The 18,531-nt window shown below is 26.7% G+C and overlaps 1 protein-coding gene across 1 annotated transcript in view; it reads right to left on the bottom strand.

Annotated features, from left to right (window-relative positions):
- The window catches only part of LOC107449680 (calpain-5), a 39,221-nt gene extending 20,690 nt beyond the window's left edge, over nt 1–18,531 (bottom strand). Inside the window, exons 1-6 of the mRNA XM_016065286.5 lie at nt 18,392–18,531; nt 12,747–12,843; nt 11,180–11,345; nt 10,872–11,003; nt 4,768–4,976; nt 1,350–1,542 (exon numbers count right to left, since the gene is read on the bottom strand). Of these exons, the coding sequence (XP_015920772.1) occupies nt 1,350–1,542; nt 4,768–4,976; nt 10,872–11,003; nt 11,180–11,345; nt 12,747–12,820 (774 nt within the window). The 5' untranslated portion in view covers nt 12,821–12,843; nt 18,392–18,531. The remainder of the gene's footprint in view (nt 1–1,349; nt 1,543–4,767; nt 4,977–10,871; nt 11,004–11,179; nt 11,346–12,746; nt 12,844–18,391) is intronic.

Consider the following 18,531-nt stretch of genomic DNA (forward strand, 5'->3'; position numbering starts at 1 on the left):
ATAATAAATAAAATAATGTAATACTTATCACAAAATTTGAAACTGTGCTGAGTAAAAATTTGAATACTTTAAAATGTTAAGATAATAAATGCCCAAGATCTAGATTTTACTTATTAACATATACTTAAAATAAAAACATCGACAATTTGTGAATTGTAAGAAAATTATTGATAAAATGAAGAAAAAAATAAAAGGCAACAGAAAGGCTTTAAAAAAAGGGCAACAGGAAAAAAAACATTTATTAGAAGAACAAAACATGTTATGAACTCTTTAGTCATCAAGTTTTTGAGTAAAAAGCTGTAGAACTATTTTTGATATGTAAACATTATATTTTTAGCATTGAATAAGTAGAAATTGATTTGACATGCAGAACAGCATGTAGGTCTTAAAACCCTACAGTAAATTCAGGCTTGACAGTTAAAAAGATAATAATTAAAGTTAACATATTTCTAACTCAATATTTAATGTAATTTTCAGGAGTCTAAATTGTTAATATATTCCACTAATGATATTTAAAACAAAAATTACACATTCTTGCAAATGCATCATGCAAAATTAATGGATAGTTTAAAAAAATTTAGTTGTTTAGCAATTTGTGGACAATGTGATTAAACTTCATGTAAATTAAAAAATTATGCTAACAAGACATTTCAAATCTAATCCATTGGACAAAATTCAATTTAATTAATTTTCAGAATTTAAAAATAAAGTATTTCTTACTGATCTAAACAAAATTTAACTTCAAATTTGCAACAACAAAACAGAAAAAATAGTCAATTTACTTTAATAGTAACAATAATGTCTAAGATGAATTGAAATTTACTTTTATTAATCCGTCTTTTTCTCTGTTTTTTTTTCTTTAATGTTTTACAGATATACGAATATTTTTTAGAAATATTAAGAATTTTTTTTCAATTGGTAAATAAATTTTTAATAATATAAAATAAGGGTTGAAATAAAAATAATCTTTGCAACACACTATATCTTAACAAAAAATAAATAATTTTTTGTAAATGAAATTTTTGTAAAACTAACTACAAAAGAGATTCATCATATGCTTCAAAATTCTAATTTTTAAAACTTTGTAATTAAAGTAAAAAGTACATTAAAACAAAGGGCTAATGCATTTGGTTAATTTGCATAGAAATCATTTGAATATTCAATGCTTCAAGCACAATTTTATCTCTAATCCATGAAAAAAATAGAATTATCAGACAAAGACTTTAAATGAACTTAATATACCTCGAGTAAATAAATGGACTCATCAAGGTATAGCCATTTGGAACATAATGGAATCATGTGAACTCAAAACAACTAAACAAAATAAACGTATAACATAAACTGCTTACAGATATAGCACAACTTAATAATGAATGGTTTTCGATTTCAGATCTCATTGTTCGAAAAAGTTGCACTTTCTTTTCTTCATCTTCATAATATTTCTCTTCTTGAAGTTGAAATGTTTCAGCTATTCCCCCAGTAAAATCAATCAAAGCATCACACAAATTACCACCATCAAGAGACTCATATGATCCCGCTACCCTAAAAGGAAGTAATTTACAATCATGTATATTTAAATTAATATATCAATAATAAATATTAATTTACACTTCTCAAAAACAGATATAATAAGAAATAGATTTGATCATATAACACAGTTCAACATTTCAACCATATACTAGTAAGCAATTCATGATTTCTTAGAAGATATTAGGATTCATCTGATACTCAATGGAGTAACAGGATATTTTACATGTAATTTTGTTATCTTTGTATAATAAATATATAGAATTATAAAAGAAAAGATAAATATAGCTACATATTTATACAAAAACTTTCATTAATAAATGAGCACTGACCAGATGCATTTCCAAAATATGTATTTTGCACTCATTAATTTAAAAACTATTAGTAATCTGAATGAATATAAAAAAAATTAGACCAGGTGCAGTTATTACTATTTGATTTTCAACATAAGAGTCACCATCATAAATAATTGTGAACATTAAAAGGTGATGAATGTCATATCATACTATGTACCTAGTGTTTAATTATTTATATGGAACTTCTTATTTTTTTACGATACACATGATCCAGATTTAGATAGAGTTTTAGGAAGTTGAAAAGAACAAATCAAAAACAGGAAAAATTTGCATACAAATGTTTTTTTGTTTTTTTTTATACAGTTTGGCAAAAAGGCATAATTTATTCAGAAAAGTTCTCAGATTAGTTTATATAGCAAGATGGCTTGATTGATTAATTTGGCACATATAGAAGAGCTGGAAACAGCTATGCTGCGATAAACATAAATAAACAAGGTTACAAAACTAAATTAAGCACTGAGTCTAGTTTTAAAAAAAAGAACAGAAAAAGTCACGATCACTAGTTTACATTAGGGTCATTAAACTTCTGTTTACTAAAACAAGGTATACCTTCTGTAGACAACAGGGTTGGGTTTTTGACGTCAAAAAGTGGTTTTTGACAAGACAAGGATATAATACTGGTTTAAACCGTCAAAAACCAGTCAAAAATGTCAAAAACTGAAGTTTGCCAAGAAAATATATAAACTTCAAAACTACCAACAGTTGCCATGCATTATTATATTGAAATTTAATTATACTATAGGTAATCAGCAGGTTTTAAAATATTTTTTAATTAAAATTAAAGTAAAATAACAGATTTAAAATCTCAGAAATTTATATTCAAATGCATGTGCAGAAAAATTTTGCACAAAAATTGTTTAAATATTTATATTCTGAAAAAAAAAATTTTTTTTTTTTGATACTTAAGAAAATTAAAAGTTTATTACTATGCATTTTTGACAGAAAAGGAACATATAACTAATATTTATAAGGAACTTACAAGTTATGTTGTATAAATACAAACTTGATACAAGTGTATAAAAAAAAAATTTTAATGTTATACCGAATATCTTTATTATCCAGTATGTTAATTTGAATTTAAAAGTAGTTATATTTGTGAATAATGATAAATATAATTCATATTGTTTATTATATTTATTTATAATTATTACACTTATCATTTTAAAACAATTTTTATCTCTTAATTTTTTTTTCTCCACTTGTATTAGGAATACAAATAATGCATATCTCGAAAAAAGTAATTATTCTACAGCTGAATATTTAGATATTCAACTGGCTGTGGTCAGTGTGCGGGTGGGTGACCCACTTGGATCAGTCTGCGTAGGGACCGAGGGTGCGACGTAAATTAACAACAACAACTTAGATATTCAACAAAACTATATAGTATTCAGCAAAATGAAATTCACAAGTATTTGGATAAACTAAATTTTCAGCATAGTAAATGAATAGGCTGAATATACTGTAAATTGACACTAACTACTCTGTGTATTTAACAGAAAGCACTTAAATTTGTATTGCCTTATGTTAAAAAGATTATTAAGAAGATTTAAAAGAATATTAAAAAGATTTTTCTTTAAAAGATGTCTAATGTACAAAACTGCTAATGTTTATCTTTAAAAATGTCTAATTTTTAGTATAATCTATACTATACACTAAATTTGGTTATAATATCACTGCAGATTTTCAATAACACATGAAAATGAATACATAATATTACACAAGATGTGAGCTTTCAAAAGTACAAGATTTTGGTTACTATTCAAAATATAAGTGTTTCTTCAAAATTTTAAATTTATTTTTTCTAGAACATATTTAGAAACACTATCCTTTATAAAAAAATATATAAATTTTAGGTATTAATTAAATTTCACATATGAATATAGGTTTTTGACATTTTCGACATTTTTGACAGTGAGGTTTTTGAGGTGACGGTTTAAACCATGGTTTAAACCGTCAAAAACTGTCACATGCATGGGTGCAAGTTGAAAAAAAGGCCAAGACTGAAATTTTTTTGACTGAAATACCTAACATACACAATACCCCCTTGACATATGCAAACTATCTAAGAAAGCTTTACCATAATACATCAAGTTTAAGTACTGTACAAAAAATATTTATTCATCTGTCTTTTGATAAAATAACAACAGACCAATAACGTAGACCAAAAAAAATATTTTTAAGGACAGAAAAAAAGAAATGTCCGATTTCCGTCCTCGAGTCAGTCTTGTTTCCGTCTTACTTCCGTCCGCGGATATTTTCGAAAGACGGAAATTCGTCCTGGAGACGGAAGACTTGCACCCATGGTCACATGTCAAAAACCTGCCAACCCTGGTACACAATGATATTGGAAACAAGTTGTGATGCTGATTTTAAAAATAAAGTATTACAGATTGCCTCTATCATACTGTCCTTGTGTGTTTCAGGCAATAACTTTATTGTGACAAAGAATCAATATATAATCATAAAATATTACAATTTACAAACAAGCTGATCATTATTTAATAATGCATTACATTTTTATAACAATTACTGAATTTTTATGCTTTTTCATACTCTATTGTCAGTCTCTAAGCAACTGAGTACAAATCCTCAGTACTTGTACTGACGTTCTTCTTAAGATATACAGCAGATAAATTCTCATAATTAGAATATAGACATACAACAAAAACATACTTATTGAAATTTCTCAAATTTAGTGTAATCATGAAAATGTTAATTTATCAGAATATGCAATTACGATAAAAGTCAATATCATATCACCTTCATATTCGAGCTTATAAAAGTTTGCCAACTTTTTAATTTTAAAATACATAAAAAATTTAAATATATTTTTTTTTATCCTAACTCTGTACTAAAAACTAAAACTGTAAGAATAATAACTAACTTGGCATAAGCCTTCTCCAAAAGGGCACCCCAGAATTCATTTTTATCTCTTGATTTAATGTATATCAACTCTCCACCAATAGTTGGAAGCCTATCATCTATTACAACATCATACCATCCATCAAATAACCAAAATCTAAAATGGAAGATTCCAGCATAATTTTCAGGCTGTTCATCATCCCATTCTTGTTCTTCAGCATCAGGAATAACCTAATTAAAATTATGAGAAAATAAAATTGTAAAGCTATGCAAAATTATATTCAAATGGTCAATATAATAAAAAATTACTAAAAAAATTTTAGTCCAATAAAGTAAATAAATACAACAGTTATCCACAATACATACATAAAAGCTGTGCTTCCCAACCTGTACTACATAGAGATCTTACAAGTCATATGTGAAAAATCTTAGACAAAATGAATCATTGAAATGGAAATATTCAGAAAACTTGACCATTTATTGATATACTGAAAAGAACTATAAAATAAATGGAACTAGACATTCGGTTTAAAGTTACATGATCATTTTAGCATTAAGTACAAAAAAAGGAATGACTTTTCTTGCTAATTTATTTGTTTGAAATTATATTCACTTACTACATATATCAAAAATATATTAGACACCCTAAAAACATATCATTCAACAAAAAGGCATTTAAACTTAAAGTAAATTTGAATGACTGTTATCTTATACTTTTCATGTCACATTGATTCTTCATTTTTTTTTATCTTCCTGCTTAACCCCTGATTATTTATCTTTTTTTTAATAGCTTAACAATTTATCTTGTAATAAATGTTTAAGTTATGAACACATTGTAGTTTTAGCTAATTAAAAAATCAATAAGATCATTTATTTATAATGCTTTAAAATAATTTGGTGGGTGGTAGGATGGAATCAATTGGTGGGGCAGAATCATTACTTCAGAGCATTACTTACTTTTGCAAAAGCCATTTATTTTATTCATTTAATGTTGAAATAATACATTAATGTATAGATCACACATGTTAAGTTATATCAAGACACGAAATCTCCAGTTGCCAATAGCGACCGAATATTTAGGGCTGGCAGTAAGTTTTGTTTTGTAAAATGGAGCATTTTAAAGCCAATTAGCATATTTTTCCCAGTTTTGAGATTTTGTGAGCAAGTGCTTCAGATTAGGATATCACAATAGCTCAAAGATAGCATACAGAAGCTCTTTGAAGACTAAGACACTTGACTTAGACTTTCTATAGATTTACCCCTCATAGAGAGATGCTCTTAAAGCATTAAAATGCTATGTGTCAATTGAAGCCTAGGGCTTCAATTGACACATAGCATTTTAATGCATTAAGAACATGAAGTATACAAATAATAAGTGTTAAAAGTATTGGAACATTTCTAATATTATTCTTATTATTATGACTTAATCATATGTGGATGATAATGGACCCAATAAAACTTTATGATCTCATTTTAAGTTAATATATTATTATTTTGCAATTAATGATTAAATTTTTCAGTTTCTACATTCTCTTATGGTTTTGATAATCAAAAAGTTCTATATACATGTTTCAACATTTTAAACATTGTTCATATTTTTTGTAAAATAGTTGCAAGCAAAAAGTTTAAGTCTGGCTAGTACGTTCAAAGCAAAAATTTCATGCTCTGAGTTATAACATGTTTTTTTCGCAAAGGGAGAAGCATAACACTTTTTCAATAAATGCAAAGATTGTCTACTTACAATTATTTGATATTTAAATAAATCAACATATGGAAGAACATACACAAATAATTGTCAAAGAAAAGAGGGTTATCTTTGAGCTAATGTATAATTAAGTAAAATACAACATATTAAGCACAAACAATACAGTTAGAAGATACAACAATATTTTGTTTTTACCTACACATATTATTTGGTTTTATGTAGAATTCTACTTCATTATAATAAATAACTTATCAAAATATGAAAATGAGAATAACAGAAATTTAAGTGCTAATAATTTAAACATTTAATTCGCTTACAACACAATTGCTATATCATAATAACACAAGAACAATGAATTTGCCGAAAAGTTTTAAAACAAATTTAGAAGAGCTAATCTAAGAGAAGAAGCTCTGGCTTATGACTTACAACAAAAATCTGTTTTTCTGCTGTTATTCCTAGCAAGCAATAGAGTAAATTCTGTACAATTTTCTTCAGAGTAAAAATGCATAGATAGAGAATTAAAAATAACTTATTTTTGTTTTTCATTAGCTACTATTTTAGACAAAGCTTTATAGGAAAAAGCAAATAACAAGAGATTTATTTCAGAAAAATCTTTTCAGATTCGTTAAAAGACATTTAAAAAATTTAAAATTAAACTGTAGTTTAATAATTAAATAAAATGTATTTTAGGACCAAGATAAAAATAAAAAAATATTAGCACTTCAATGTATTGAAATCAATGCATTAGCATTCTAAAAGTTACATTTCTAATGTTATAATTAAGCTTGTTAAAATAAGAAATCTGCAACATTATACTTCCGTTTCTTTGTCATAAACAAATTCTTTTATAAAACTTACTGCCTTCAACCATCAATTATGGATGAAATAACAGTTAAAGATTGAAGTGAAATGCAGTAAAAGTCTGAGTTGACAGTTGGACAGTCTCATATGACAGTTATACTTGTAGGAAAGCATTTTCATACCGACACAGCCACTAATATCCCAGTGATACATATAAACACATCTATTACTATCCAAATATCCAGTCAGTAATTCAGACATTTTACAAACATCTAAATACCTCTAAGTCCATGGATTTAGATATTTTGAATAATACTGAGAAGCCATTTATGGGCACTTGAATACTAGAAAGATATCCAGATATCTAGAAATTCTAGGCATGGATATTTTCGGTACATCTTAGACATTTTTAATGATTTGCTTAAAATATAGTTATTTAGATATGTATTGAATGACTGAAAGATGTTTTGATTTATACTTAACATCTGACATAGATTAAGTTTTTGGAAATTTCAGACATTTGAACTTTCAAATATCACTAAGATTTATAAGTTGTTACCTACATAAGAATGTAGAAGCACTAAATTTCTTGGAAACCAAGCAAAATATTTATGAATTTTTTTTAAAAAATTGGAATAAATTGGATTTATGTTTCTCTTTTCCATTGTATAAACAAACTATTTCAACATTGACGGGTCTAAAAATGCACAGGGACTGCACATAAATGAAAAAGACATATAAATGATAAAGGTATAAACGTTACTTAACTGTATTTATTTTTTTTTCATTAAAATTGTAACTTTATATTGACATTAACATTAAGATTGAACTATATTTTAAATATTTGAACCTACAGCTTTTACTACCCAAAATTAACTTAACTTCTTAAATATTTAGAATTTCTTTTAATCAGCTTCACACATTCCTACTCTTCTTACTAAAGTTCTTTGTATTTTTTGGACGATTAGATAAAGTTCTTTTTTATCATCATCATGCTGTAATTAAGGGATAAATACTGCAGCTGCAACAACAAAATCTGGAAAAATTCGCAATTTTTTTTTTTTAACAGAGCACGATTTAAGAGAAAAACTATTATGTTTATCTGCATTGTGTTTATTTTTAAATTACTGGCTATGTGGATATGGCCATTCACAACTGTTGGGCTTGGGTTGAAGCTTTTCAGCAATTATTTTTCACTTATGTGGAGTAACAAAAGCGTTTTTGAAGTAAAAAAAAAACATAAAAATTCTAAAATATGTAATGCAAAATAACTAAAAATTAAATCTAATAATCTATAATTAAACCTTAAATCCAGCATGCAATCATTTAAAGTTTTCTTGCAGATAAAAATAAATTTTAATTTTAATTAAGTTAGAAAATGTACAGATGTGACAAATAGTGTAAGATACTGATCATTTTGATATTCTGAGTTCCATAACCTAAATATTCTTATATATTCAAAATTATATTATTATTTATAACAAAATTATATAATTATATTATTATTTATAACCTAAATATTCTTATATTTCACTTAAAAATTCAAAGGAACTCTTTTATGCAGCTTAGCTGCCAATGCATTAATTAATTATAGCTATTTGAGTTAGAGTCAAAGGACAATTAGTTAACTTTTCATTTTTATTTTTATTTTCAGATTAAAGCCAACATTCAAGCAAATATTATAACAATCAAAACGTAAATATTTGCTTTTTCTCTGCTCTGAATATAAACAACAACCAGTTCTGAAGAGGGCAAATAGGTAACTCACTTCCTCAAACATACACAAAGCTGAGCTTGTTATGTAATATAGCTGGTTGAATCACTTTCCTGGCTTTAGAAATCTTCTCAATATGAGGCAGGTATTTATATTGGAAACAAAACAGTGAAGAGACTCTTCCCCATTCCAATAGTGTATTTCACATAAATTTTTGTAACTCAAAGGTTTACGGTGTGAAGTCTAAAGAAGTTTGTTGTAAATAGATGTAGAAAAACAAAAGACTTAGATTTATTGTGAAATATTTTGAAAAAGCAAGCTTGAAAAAAAATTTAAAGGCAAGTAAAAAAGGATGGGACATAAAATGTTGACAGTTATAATTCAAAAAAAAAAAAAAAAAAAGAGTGAATGAACAAGGTTGACATAGCTATGAATATCTTATGCTATGAATAGCTATGAATATAGCTATGAAAACTATATAGCATTGGCAGATAAGTAGGAAGAAATCAGTTTAAAGCATAAAAGATTAGAACAACTAATGATTAAAAAACTACATCCTGAAACTAGGGATGTAACAAATAATGATTTGACCGAATAGCAAATATTCAGCCAAAAAAATGGGCAGAATACCAAATATTCAGCAGCTGAATAGCAAACTTTCTTTTTTAAAAAAAGAGAGAGAAAAAACATATTTAAAATTTTTTTATATAGAAATAAGTTTAGCCATTATTGAAAAATAATCAAAACTCAGCTGTATTATTGTTGTAGTGCAAAGGTAGAAAAAGTTTAATAGATAATATAGATATTTAGAAATATTTAAGGAAAAAAAATGACAGTTATTAGAAGAAAAAAACTTAAGTTGTAAAAATGGAAAAAAAGATGTAAAAAAAATACCCTCTTAATTCTTCAAACAAAACTTTAATGCTAAAAATAATATTTTCTGGGGAAAAAATTATCCATAAAACATTAAAACAGATACCTATCAAAAACGCTTTAAAAAATACAGCCCTATCATAAAAACGTCAATAAAAAACAATGATACAAAATCAAAGTAGAAAAAATAAAAATCTATCATGATTTTTGAAAGAAAATTTAAAACTAATTATTTCAGTTTTGCAATTACCATATGTCTAATAGAAACCCTCTTAAATGCCGTATCATAATAAAAATGTTGATAAAACATAAGTTTTTGAAAAGGATAAAGCTAAATAGAAACCAAGAAAATAGTTCTTCTTAAATTTTTAACAAAAGATTTAATGCTAAAAATCTTAATTTTACTTTTTCACATAGCTGTATTTTTAGAAAAAAGTGTAATAAAAGAATAACGTTCATCAGAAAAGCTATTTAAAAAATGCTGCCATAACAAAAATGCTTATAAAAGAAAAATTTTAAAAAATCAAAAGAGAAACAGAAAAAATTGTTCTTTGTTCTGAAATATAACATTAACGTTGAGAATCACAGTTTTCTAAGTTACTAGTTACTATTAATCTAGTTTCAATTCTTCAAATTTTGCTTTTCTAAGTATCTTTCAGAATATAAAATTAACAAGTTTCAGAGCTTAGCAAACATGAGTAAAATATATTTCTAATAATGCATTGTAAAAAAAAATATATGTTTTTAGATTATTCTTTATTAAATCTATTAAAATTCCCCCAAAAAAAGTCTATGTCAAGAAATTATTTTCCAATTAAATACCGTGCTTAATATTCGGCAAAAGGGCTGAACACTAAATAGCGGCTGAATATTCGTTACATCCCTACTTGAAACTTTATGAAACATTTTTTCACTTCATAGTAAATTTAGATACTATATTTAACAACGCATAAGTTAAACAAAGAGCTCAAAAACTTCAGAAAAATATATTATAAACTATACTTCAAGTATCTAAAAGAATTAAATATCCCACCTTATACCACAATTCTTTCTCTTGAGCAAGAGATGAACAGGCTGCAACAAACCAACAGTTTCCTAAACTTCCTTGAATAACATCACAACTACAAGCTCCATCAACAAATAATTTTGGATTGCTGTGAATGTCCTGTAATTAATATTTAAAAAAAATTAAATATAAAAAAATTTTTATAAAGAAATGTATGAAAAAGATAAATTTTTCATGTGACTTCTTTTTTACACAATTTTAAATAAAGCATGGTATAAAAAACTAAGTTGTAAAATCAAAGTAAAAAGTCAATTTACAACATTAAATTTCAGTACCTTAGGACGTTTCCACTCAACATGGCCCTGAACTTGACCGGCACGACTATAAAATAATGAAGAATCCTGTGCAGGAAATTCAGGATCTTCAAATAGCTGTCCTGATTCACGAGCAGTATTCTTTAAATCTTCATATATCTGATTTTTTAATGGTTTTATGCTTGAACTGAAAAAAATAAATAATAGAATAAGTCACTAGAAAAAAGAAATTAAGGTACAGTGCCCCCTCCTCCAAATTGAAATGCCTTGAATAACTTTTGATCTTGTGGAGGTTCATTGATGGTCAGGAGACATAACATTAGAATTTACATTTACATTTTGGATTTTACATGATCGGATTTTCATGAACTACTCTCATTAGTTTGAGACTCAATCTTAACTGTTTGAGGGCCAAACTTTAAATATACTAAGTAACTAGAGCAAATGATATTTTAAGTTACAAAATCAGACACAAAACACAATTTTTCTAAATAAGCATTTGTCAACGGATTTGGATCCTTATCCATTAAAATATGGGGAGTAACCACGATCAGGAAAATATGGTCCCAATAGTTTAGGCAGGAGAGAGAAGGAATGCTTGAACCCCTTAATGTTAATTTCACTTTTTATGCATTTAACTATATCTCGAAAACTTTTTAAGTATATTGAAAGTGTTTTCACACAATTTTAAAATAAGTTTAGTAAAAAATAATTTCATTTCAAAAAATAATTATCATTTTTTTACTAATTTATTTAGTAACTGTCGAAACATTCTGAATTGTAAGGTACAGAAATTTTTACATCATTTTGAAAAATGTAATTTATGTCAAAATGCAAAATTTCAACATCAGTCAAGTCTTGAGAAATAAAATTTTAAATGCACATTTTTTTAAAAAAACTTTATTACTCAGAAACTATGTAACTAATTTGATGAAATTTTATATTTTGTCATTAAAATTACAATCCTTAAAATGATGTAAAATTTTGTATACCTTACAATTCAAAATTGTTAAAACTTATTAAATAAATTAATAAAAATTACTTTTTACATGGAATATTTATGGCTGAAAAAATTTCAGGAGAGCAAAAATGTTTCAATTTGCTTAAAAAGTTATAGTGAAATACACATAAAAGAGAAATTAACAGTAAGGGGTAAACTTTCGACTGATCTTCCTAATCTATTGCAACCATATTTTCCCCTATTATGGAAACCCCATATTGTGAGGGTAAAGAGCCCTATTCTGTAGGAAAAAAAATTTGTAATAGGTTTTTATATCTGATTTTTTAAATAAAAAATATATGACCTGCTCTAGTTATTTAGCATATTCACGATTAAGCCCTTGAATCATCAAGATCGAATTTTAATTGCAAAAATTCAGTTATTAGGTCAAAAGTTTTTACTTTTATTTTGCACACTGTACTTTAAGTATAAATTCAAATTTCAATATTAGAAGAAAAAAAAGGAAATTTAATTTGTACCTAAAAATCTAATCATTAAATCAAAAGTTAATCAAGGAGTTTTTTTTTTTCTTCGTGCACACTGTACTTATAAATGAACAAAAAAGATTATAGAAAAACAAACTCTCACCCAGGACTTGAAAAAGATTTAAGCAGCCTTTGAAACATGGCCCCACCGGTGTTAAGAATAGCTAAATCACCCATAACTCCAGTTCAAAAAATAGCTTCTGTAAAAATAAAATTACAAAAGAATTTGAGAAATTACTTTTTTTTTATTTATTGAATTAAGTTAGCTCTTTAATTGTAGAAATCTACACAATATGGAAAAAAAATCACAAAAACATTAAAACTATTGAAGAATTCTATTTCAACACATACTATGAATATAGAACACATAAACACATGCAATAAGAATACCTAGGAATACAAAGAAAAATTCAGGGCAAACATATCTTTTGTCTAGGGATGTAGTGCCTTGTGGAAAAACCGTAATCAGTCTAGCTTCACTAGTTAGTGTTGTAAAAGTGCATTTTTGTTACAAGATCAACTTGCAACAGAGGAGAAAGTTTACCAAAACCTCAAAAAACTGGTTAGAGTAGCTGATAATTTGATAGAGAGTAATGTGGCTTTCTCAATAACATTGTTGTTATTTGATTATAATTTAATATTTTAATAAGCCTGGGATGATTGTGAGCCCAAGTCAAAATTCCGGAAAATTTCTTGAGTAAAATAAAAAATTTTAAAAAAAAGTTTAAATCGAAAAATTAGAAAAAAATTTAAGCAAGGTTATTTTCCTATTTCTCAATATTTCTTAGTTTACTCAAAATATATTTAAAATTTTACACATACTTATGATGACCTGGAGAAGTAATTGAAATTTACAAATATGTCTTTCTTTCTTGAGTTTATGATTATAATAACTCTTTACAGATAAAAAATGAATATTAATCATGAATATAAGCCTATAAAGTATTTGGCTTTCCTTTACAAACAAATAAAATAAACTGTGTTTTTAAGTTCCACCTTTGAAAATTTTATTTCCAGAAACTTTTGTGATCAGTGATTTTTTTAAACGTCTGAACTTCCGATCTCTGGAAACTTACGGATCATGGTTAGCGAAAAACCCGGAAATCCGGATTTTTTCCGGAGCGCAATCAGCCCTGATAAGCGTTAAATCAACACAAAATAAAGAGTTTTCTTCACCAAACTCAATCTAATTATATGAGCAATTCTTTTAATAACCTTCTTCATATAATTCTTACATAATTCTTTTTAACAATATTGCAGTTGATATAAAGGATCTCTTTAGGTATAGATATATACGGTATAACCGTGCAAATTTAGACTCGGGCATTTTAACTGTTTGTAGTTTTGTTGTTTGATTTTTCATCAATTTAACAACCCATTTCTACTTAGTTCTTAAAATTTAAATATTTTTAATTTCAAATAATTATTACAACAAGCAAATTTCTAATCCTGCATTTAACTAATCACTTTTTCACAAGTCTGATTTCATCAGAAATTTAAATGATATTTTATTATTATTATTAGTTATTGCCATGGCTTTACACATAATTTTTCAAATCTCAATACTTTTAATGCAACATTAATACAACAAATGAATTAGATTACTTATTGATAAGCACTTTTTAAAACAGCACTTCATTTGCCATAGTTTAATCGTAAATTTGTGTAATCTTACAGATAATTTTTCTTCAGTAATTGCTAAGGATTTATGCGATGCTTTAATCAAACAATATTACAACATACAGATTTGAAGAATCCCTCTTAGACATTTTCGAATTGCAACGCTTTCATCATAACACCGCATGGTTTTTCGGATCACTTTGACAGCAGTTATTTCTTTAGATTTCCATGTCTTGTAAAGTCTTTTCTTTTTTTAAATACAATACTATTTTAAAATTTCTGCTTCTTGAGTTGAATTTCAGATTGATTTAGCTAAACAATATCAAATTCACATAATCAATCAAAACAGATTTCCAAATTTCGGAGGTTTTGGGATTTTTAGAAGTCCAGATTTTTTAGGTTCTGTATAGATTAATTACTTGCTTAAAAAAATTAAATCATTTCACAATTTACTTTTTTCTGCTTTTTTAAAAAACTTATGTTTAAGACAGTTAGCTCTTAAGCAATCATAAAATGAAGACAAAAAAACAAATCTCTTTCAAATATTTTTATACAAATTGTAAGATTAATAAGAAAGAATATTGATTTGTCAAGTATCAGGATAAATGTAGATTACAAAGTTGTTTGTATTATAAATTAATGATCTTTTTCATCTTTTTTTTTTAGAAAACAGCTTATATTGAATCCATAATTTTAGCCCTTAGAAAGTGGACGAGAAATTAATAATAGAATAATAATCACTGTTACCTGCCAACATGTGACTTTTATAAAGTGTCACAAAAGAGGAAAAGTCTTAATTATATCAGATTATTTCTATTAACAGAGTTAGTAATAATAGTTTATAGCAGAATAACACACAGCTATTTTTTAAGTTTTTAGAGGTAGTGAGACTGGTCTATTTTGAGGAGCAGTTTAGTATAATAAATTTTCCAAAAAAATTATTCAAATTTTGAATCACTTTCAAAAGTTATTTTATTACTTTGAAAAATAACTTTTTATAATAAAAAATGTTTAATATTTCATACGTAAAAAAAATACAGGAATCTTGTCACAATTTTTGAGAGACAGTCTTTATGTAAGTAAAATATTCTACATGATTTAAAAAAAGGTTGAATTTATTTAATTTCTAGTTACTTCAATTTCTATGGATATAGCATTAATTTCAAATTATTTAATTTTTTTTTTTTTTCTTTTTGGTAACACAGTTATTACAAAATAATGTTTTGCAGTTGCAATTCTAAAAATTTATCAGTAATAATTCAAATATTTGTGTACAAATAGCAAAAAGTTTTTTTTTTTTTTTTTTTTCAAAAAAAATAATTCTGTTGAAACGTTAAATTAAGCTGAGAAAATACAGAGAATGATAATGAAAGTTAGAGTATTCCGTTGTGATTTAATTTTTTAATTAACTTTTAATAAACCCGTTACAACAATAGTAAGGCAACAAAGCTAAAATAAATAAATTAGTAGAAATTTGCAATTTGAATATTAAAATAAGTTATCTTAAAAAAAATAATTAAATCATGTGCAGAAAAATACTTAATTACAATCAAATAAAAGAATGCAAATCAATTTTAATTTTGTCCAGATGAAATATTTATTCATTAAAATAATAACATCTATAGCCAGTTACATCGAACAAAATACTGCCTGCATATTAGATTTCAGTTCAGAAAAAAAATAAGACATAGATTAATCATATTTAAAAAAAATTGGGCACAAGGAAAAATAAAAACTTATCGGACTCTATTCTGCGATCGTGATCTTGCGAAGGGTCGCATTTCCCGCAGAGCTCTTAGTTATTCTGACATCAGCTAACAGGAGAGAGAAGCGACTGTTTCTCTTCCCCTTTTTCCTCTGAGCAAGGATATGGCACTGCAATCGTTCCAACCTGTGGGATGATACACTTTCGAAGTGGGAGAGAGGGAAAACAAGACGGGGCTAGTGAAAGCGTGAGTTTAAAAAAAGAAAAGAAAATATGCAGTGCCCAAAAGAAAAAATTTTGTGCATAACTAATTTAAAATTACAAAAATTATTATTAACATTTGCATAAACATATAATCATAACATTACAGTTTTCCTTGAAACAAACATAATGTGTTTCAAAGTGAAAAAAGTTTCTCTAACTTTTTATTTAAACTCAGTATAAAATAATTATATTATTTAACTAATTTAAGAAATAATCAGATAATGAATTTGGTGATGCTGAATTTTATTTTAAGCTCTATTAGAACATTTTGTTAACATCAATTTATTTTTATAGATATTTTTGCTGGAAAGTTGTAATCAAAATTGGGAAAAATCAAGAATTTTTAAAAAATATCATACCTACTTATTTTATTTAAATCAGATTTTTTTAACATGTTTTATTTATTTTACTTTTTTCAATATTTAGCGGCCAAAACATCTGATATAAAATGCACAGAGTACTTAAAGTTACATAAAAACAATAATATAGCTAAAACAACTAAAATGTTTAGAAAAAAAAGGGTTGGTTTTTATTAAAAAAAAAACATTTGGATTAAACCGGCCAATCCTGATCAAGCACCTTCTATAATTTGCTATAACAGACAGAATGGAGAATAAATACCTATTGAAGATTTAAGGAGATTCAAAAAAAAAATTTCCACTGCCCTACTAAGCCAACAATATGTCTGAATTAGATAAAGAAATGGAATTAATGATTTTATAAAGGTAGTAAAACATAAGTAACAAGAAAAAACATCCAAGAAGATGGCAAATTTGACTAGTAAAACATGTAAACCGGAGAGGAAACCACTAAAAATGTATATTCCTAAATTGATCCTAGTAACAAAAACCAGATAGTTGCACTTCGGTTATTGCAATTGGCATAATCAAGACCAGATACGTGAATAACCTCTAAATATCGAGTAAATAACTTTAAATCACTACAGAAATGTAATCAAAGAAGTAAAATCACATGCATTTCTAAGCTTAAGTATAATTACTTATGGGATTATTCAAAAGTGGACTCATCGTAGACATACATTTCCGAGTAGAACATAAAAGTCAAACATCACTGGCTGTAGTCAGTAAGCAGATGAGTGAAAACTTTGATCACTCTGTGTAGGAACCAGGGAGATTTCCGTATTGTGATCTGTGGCAGAATAATCACCCAGTATTGGAAATCCATGATAAACTACCAAAAAACATCACAGAAAGGAACAAACTCGAAAGGTATAACTCTTAGCCATCTCTGGGCAAACATCTACATGTTTCTTTGTTTTGTTTAATTTATAAAGTTTGAAATCTATGTGGCACCTTGGTGATTGTAGTTGGCATGACAGATCACGATAGCGAAATATCCCCTAGAAAAAGAGGTTCCACGGTATTGGTCCTCCTATAACTGATCCACCTTAAAATGCTTGACATCACGAGCAGGTCGCGGGCTACCAAGGCGGGAGTGCCATATACTCTTCAGAGAATCAAAATTGTGATGACATGTCTTCGGATCATCCTTAAAGATGTTTTCCAGATCATCACCAATAGCCCATTGTGCAGCTCTAGCGCGACGCAAATTAAGTACTACTACATATGCAGAGATGCCAACTGCTCCAGACATGCCAAAATAATTAGAAAAACGGTGAATAACTACAAAGTAAATTTTGCAAATATTTAAAGATTTTTTATTGCTTTTTAAAAGGCATAGCATGACATGCGTACTATAAGGTAGTGAATTATATAAGCCTATGAATCATTTAGAAATAGTGGTGGATAAAAATCTACTAAATTGAATTTATTAAACAAAGAATCCCAATTGATAAACTACCACTTTAAAATATATATTTGCTGTCCGGAGCAAGTTGGCATCTCTGCATATGGAGTGAAGAGCCGAGATCCTATTTTAAGAAAATACGTTAGATGATAAAAATTATTTTAAAGACATTTTAAATGCAAAATTATTAGTATTGCAAGTTGATCTTTCACAAATAAATATTTACCGATACACATAAAGAATTATTGTAAAATTAACAATTCCTTAATAGGTTTTGAAATGGCCGCTATAAAGTTTCTTTGCCTCTACGTCTAAAATTCAAAGTTAAAGCACTATATAATAATCATTATAAAGATACAAAATTTCAAGATATACCGGAAATAGCAACTTACCACAGGCTCCTTAATATAGTTTATTGAATTTTCTTTAAAAAAAATCACTGTGCCGAGCTGAGCTATAAAACAGAAATCAGCAGACCTATGTGCAAATAAAAATAGTTTTGACAGACAGCTTTTGTATTCCCAGGCAGTTT

This window comes from Parasteatoda tepidariorum, chromosome 12, assembly GCF_982258835.1.
Source record: "Parasteatoda tepidariorum strain Cologne lab strain chromosome 12, Ptep-v5.0, whole genome shotgun sequence".
NCBI classification, from domain to species: domain Eukaryota; kingdom Metazoa; phylum Arthropoda; class Arachnida; order Araneae; family Theridiidae; genus Parasteatoda; species Parasteatoda tepidariorum.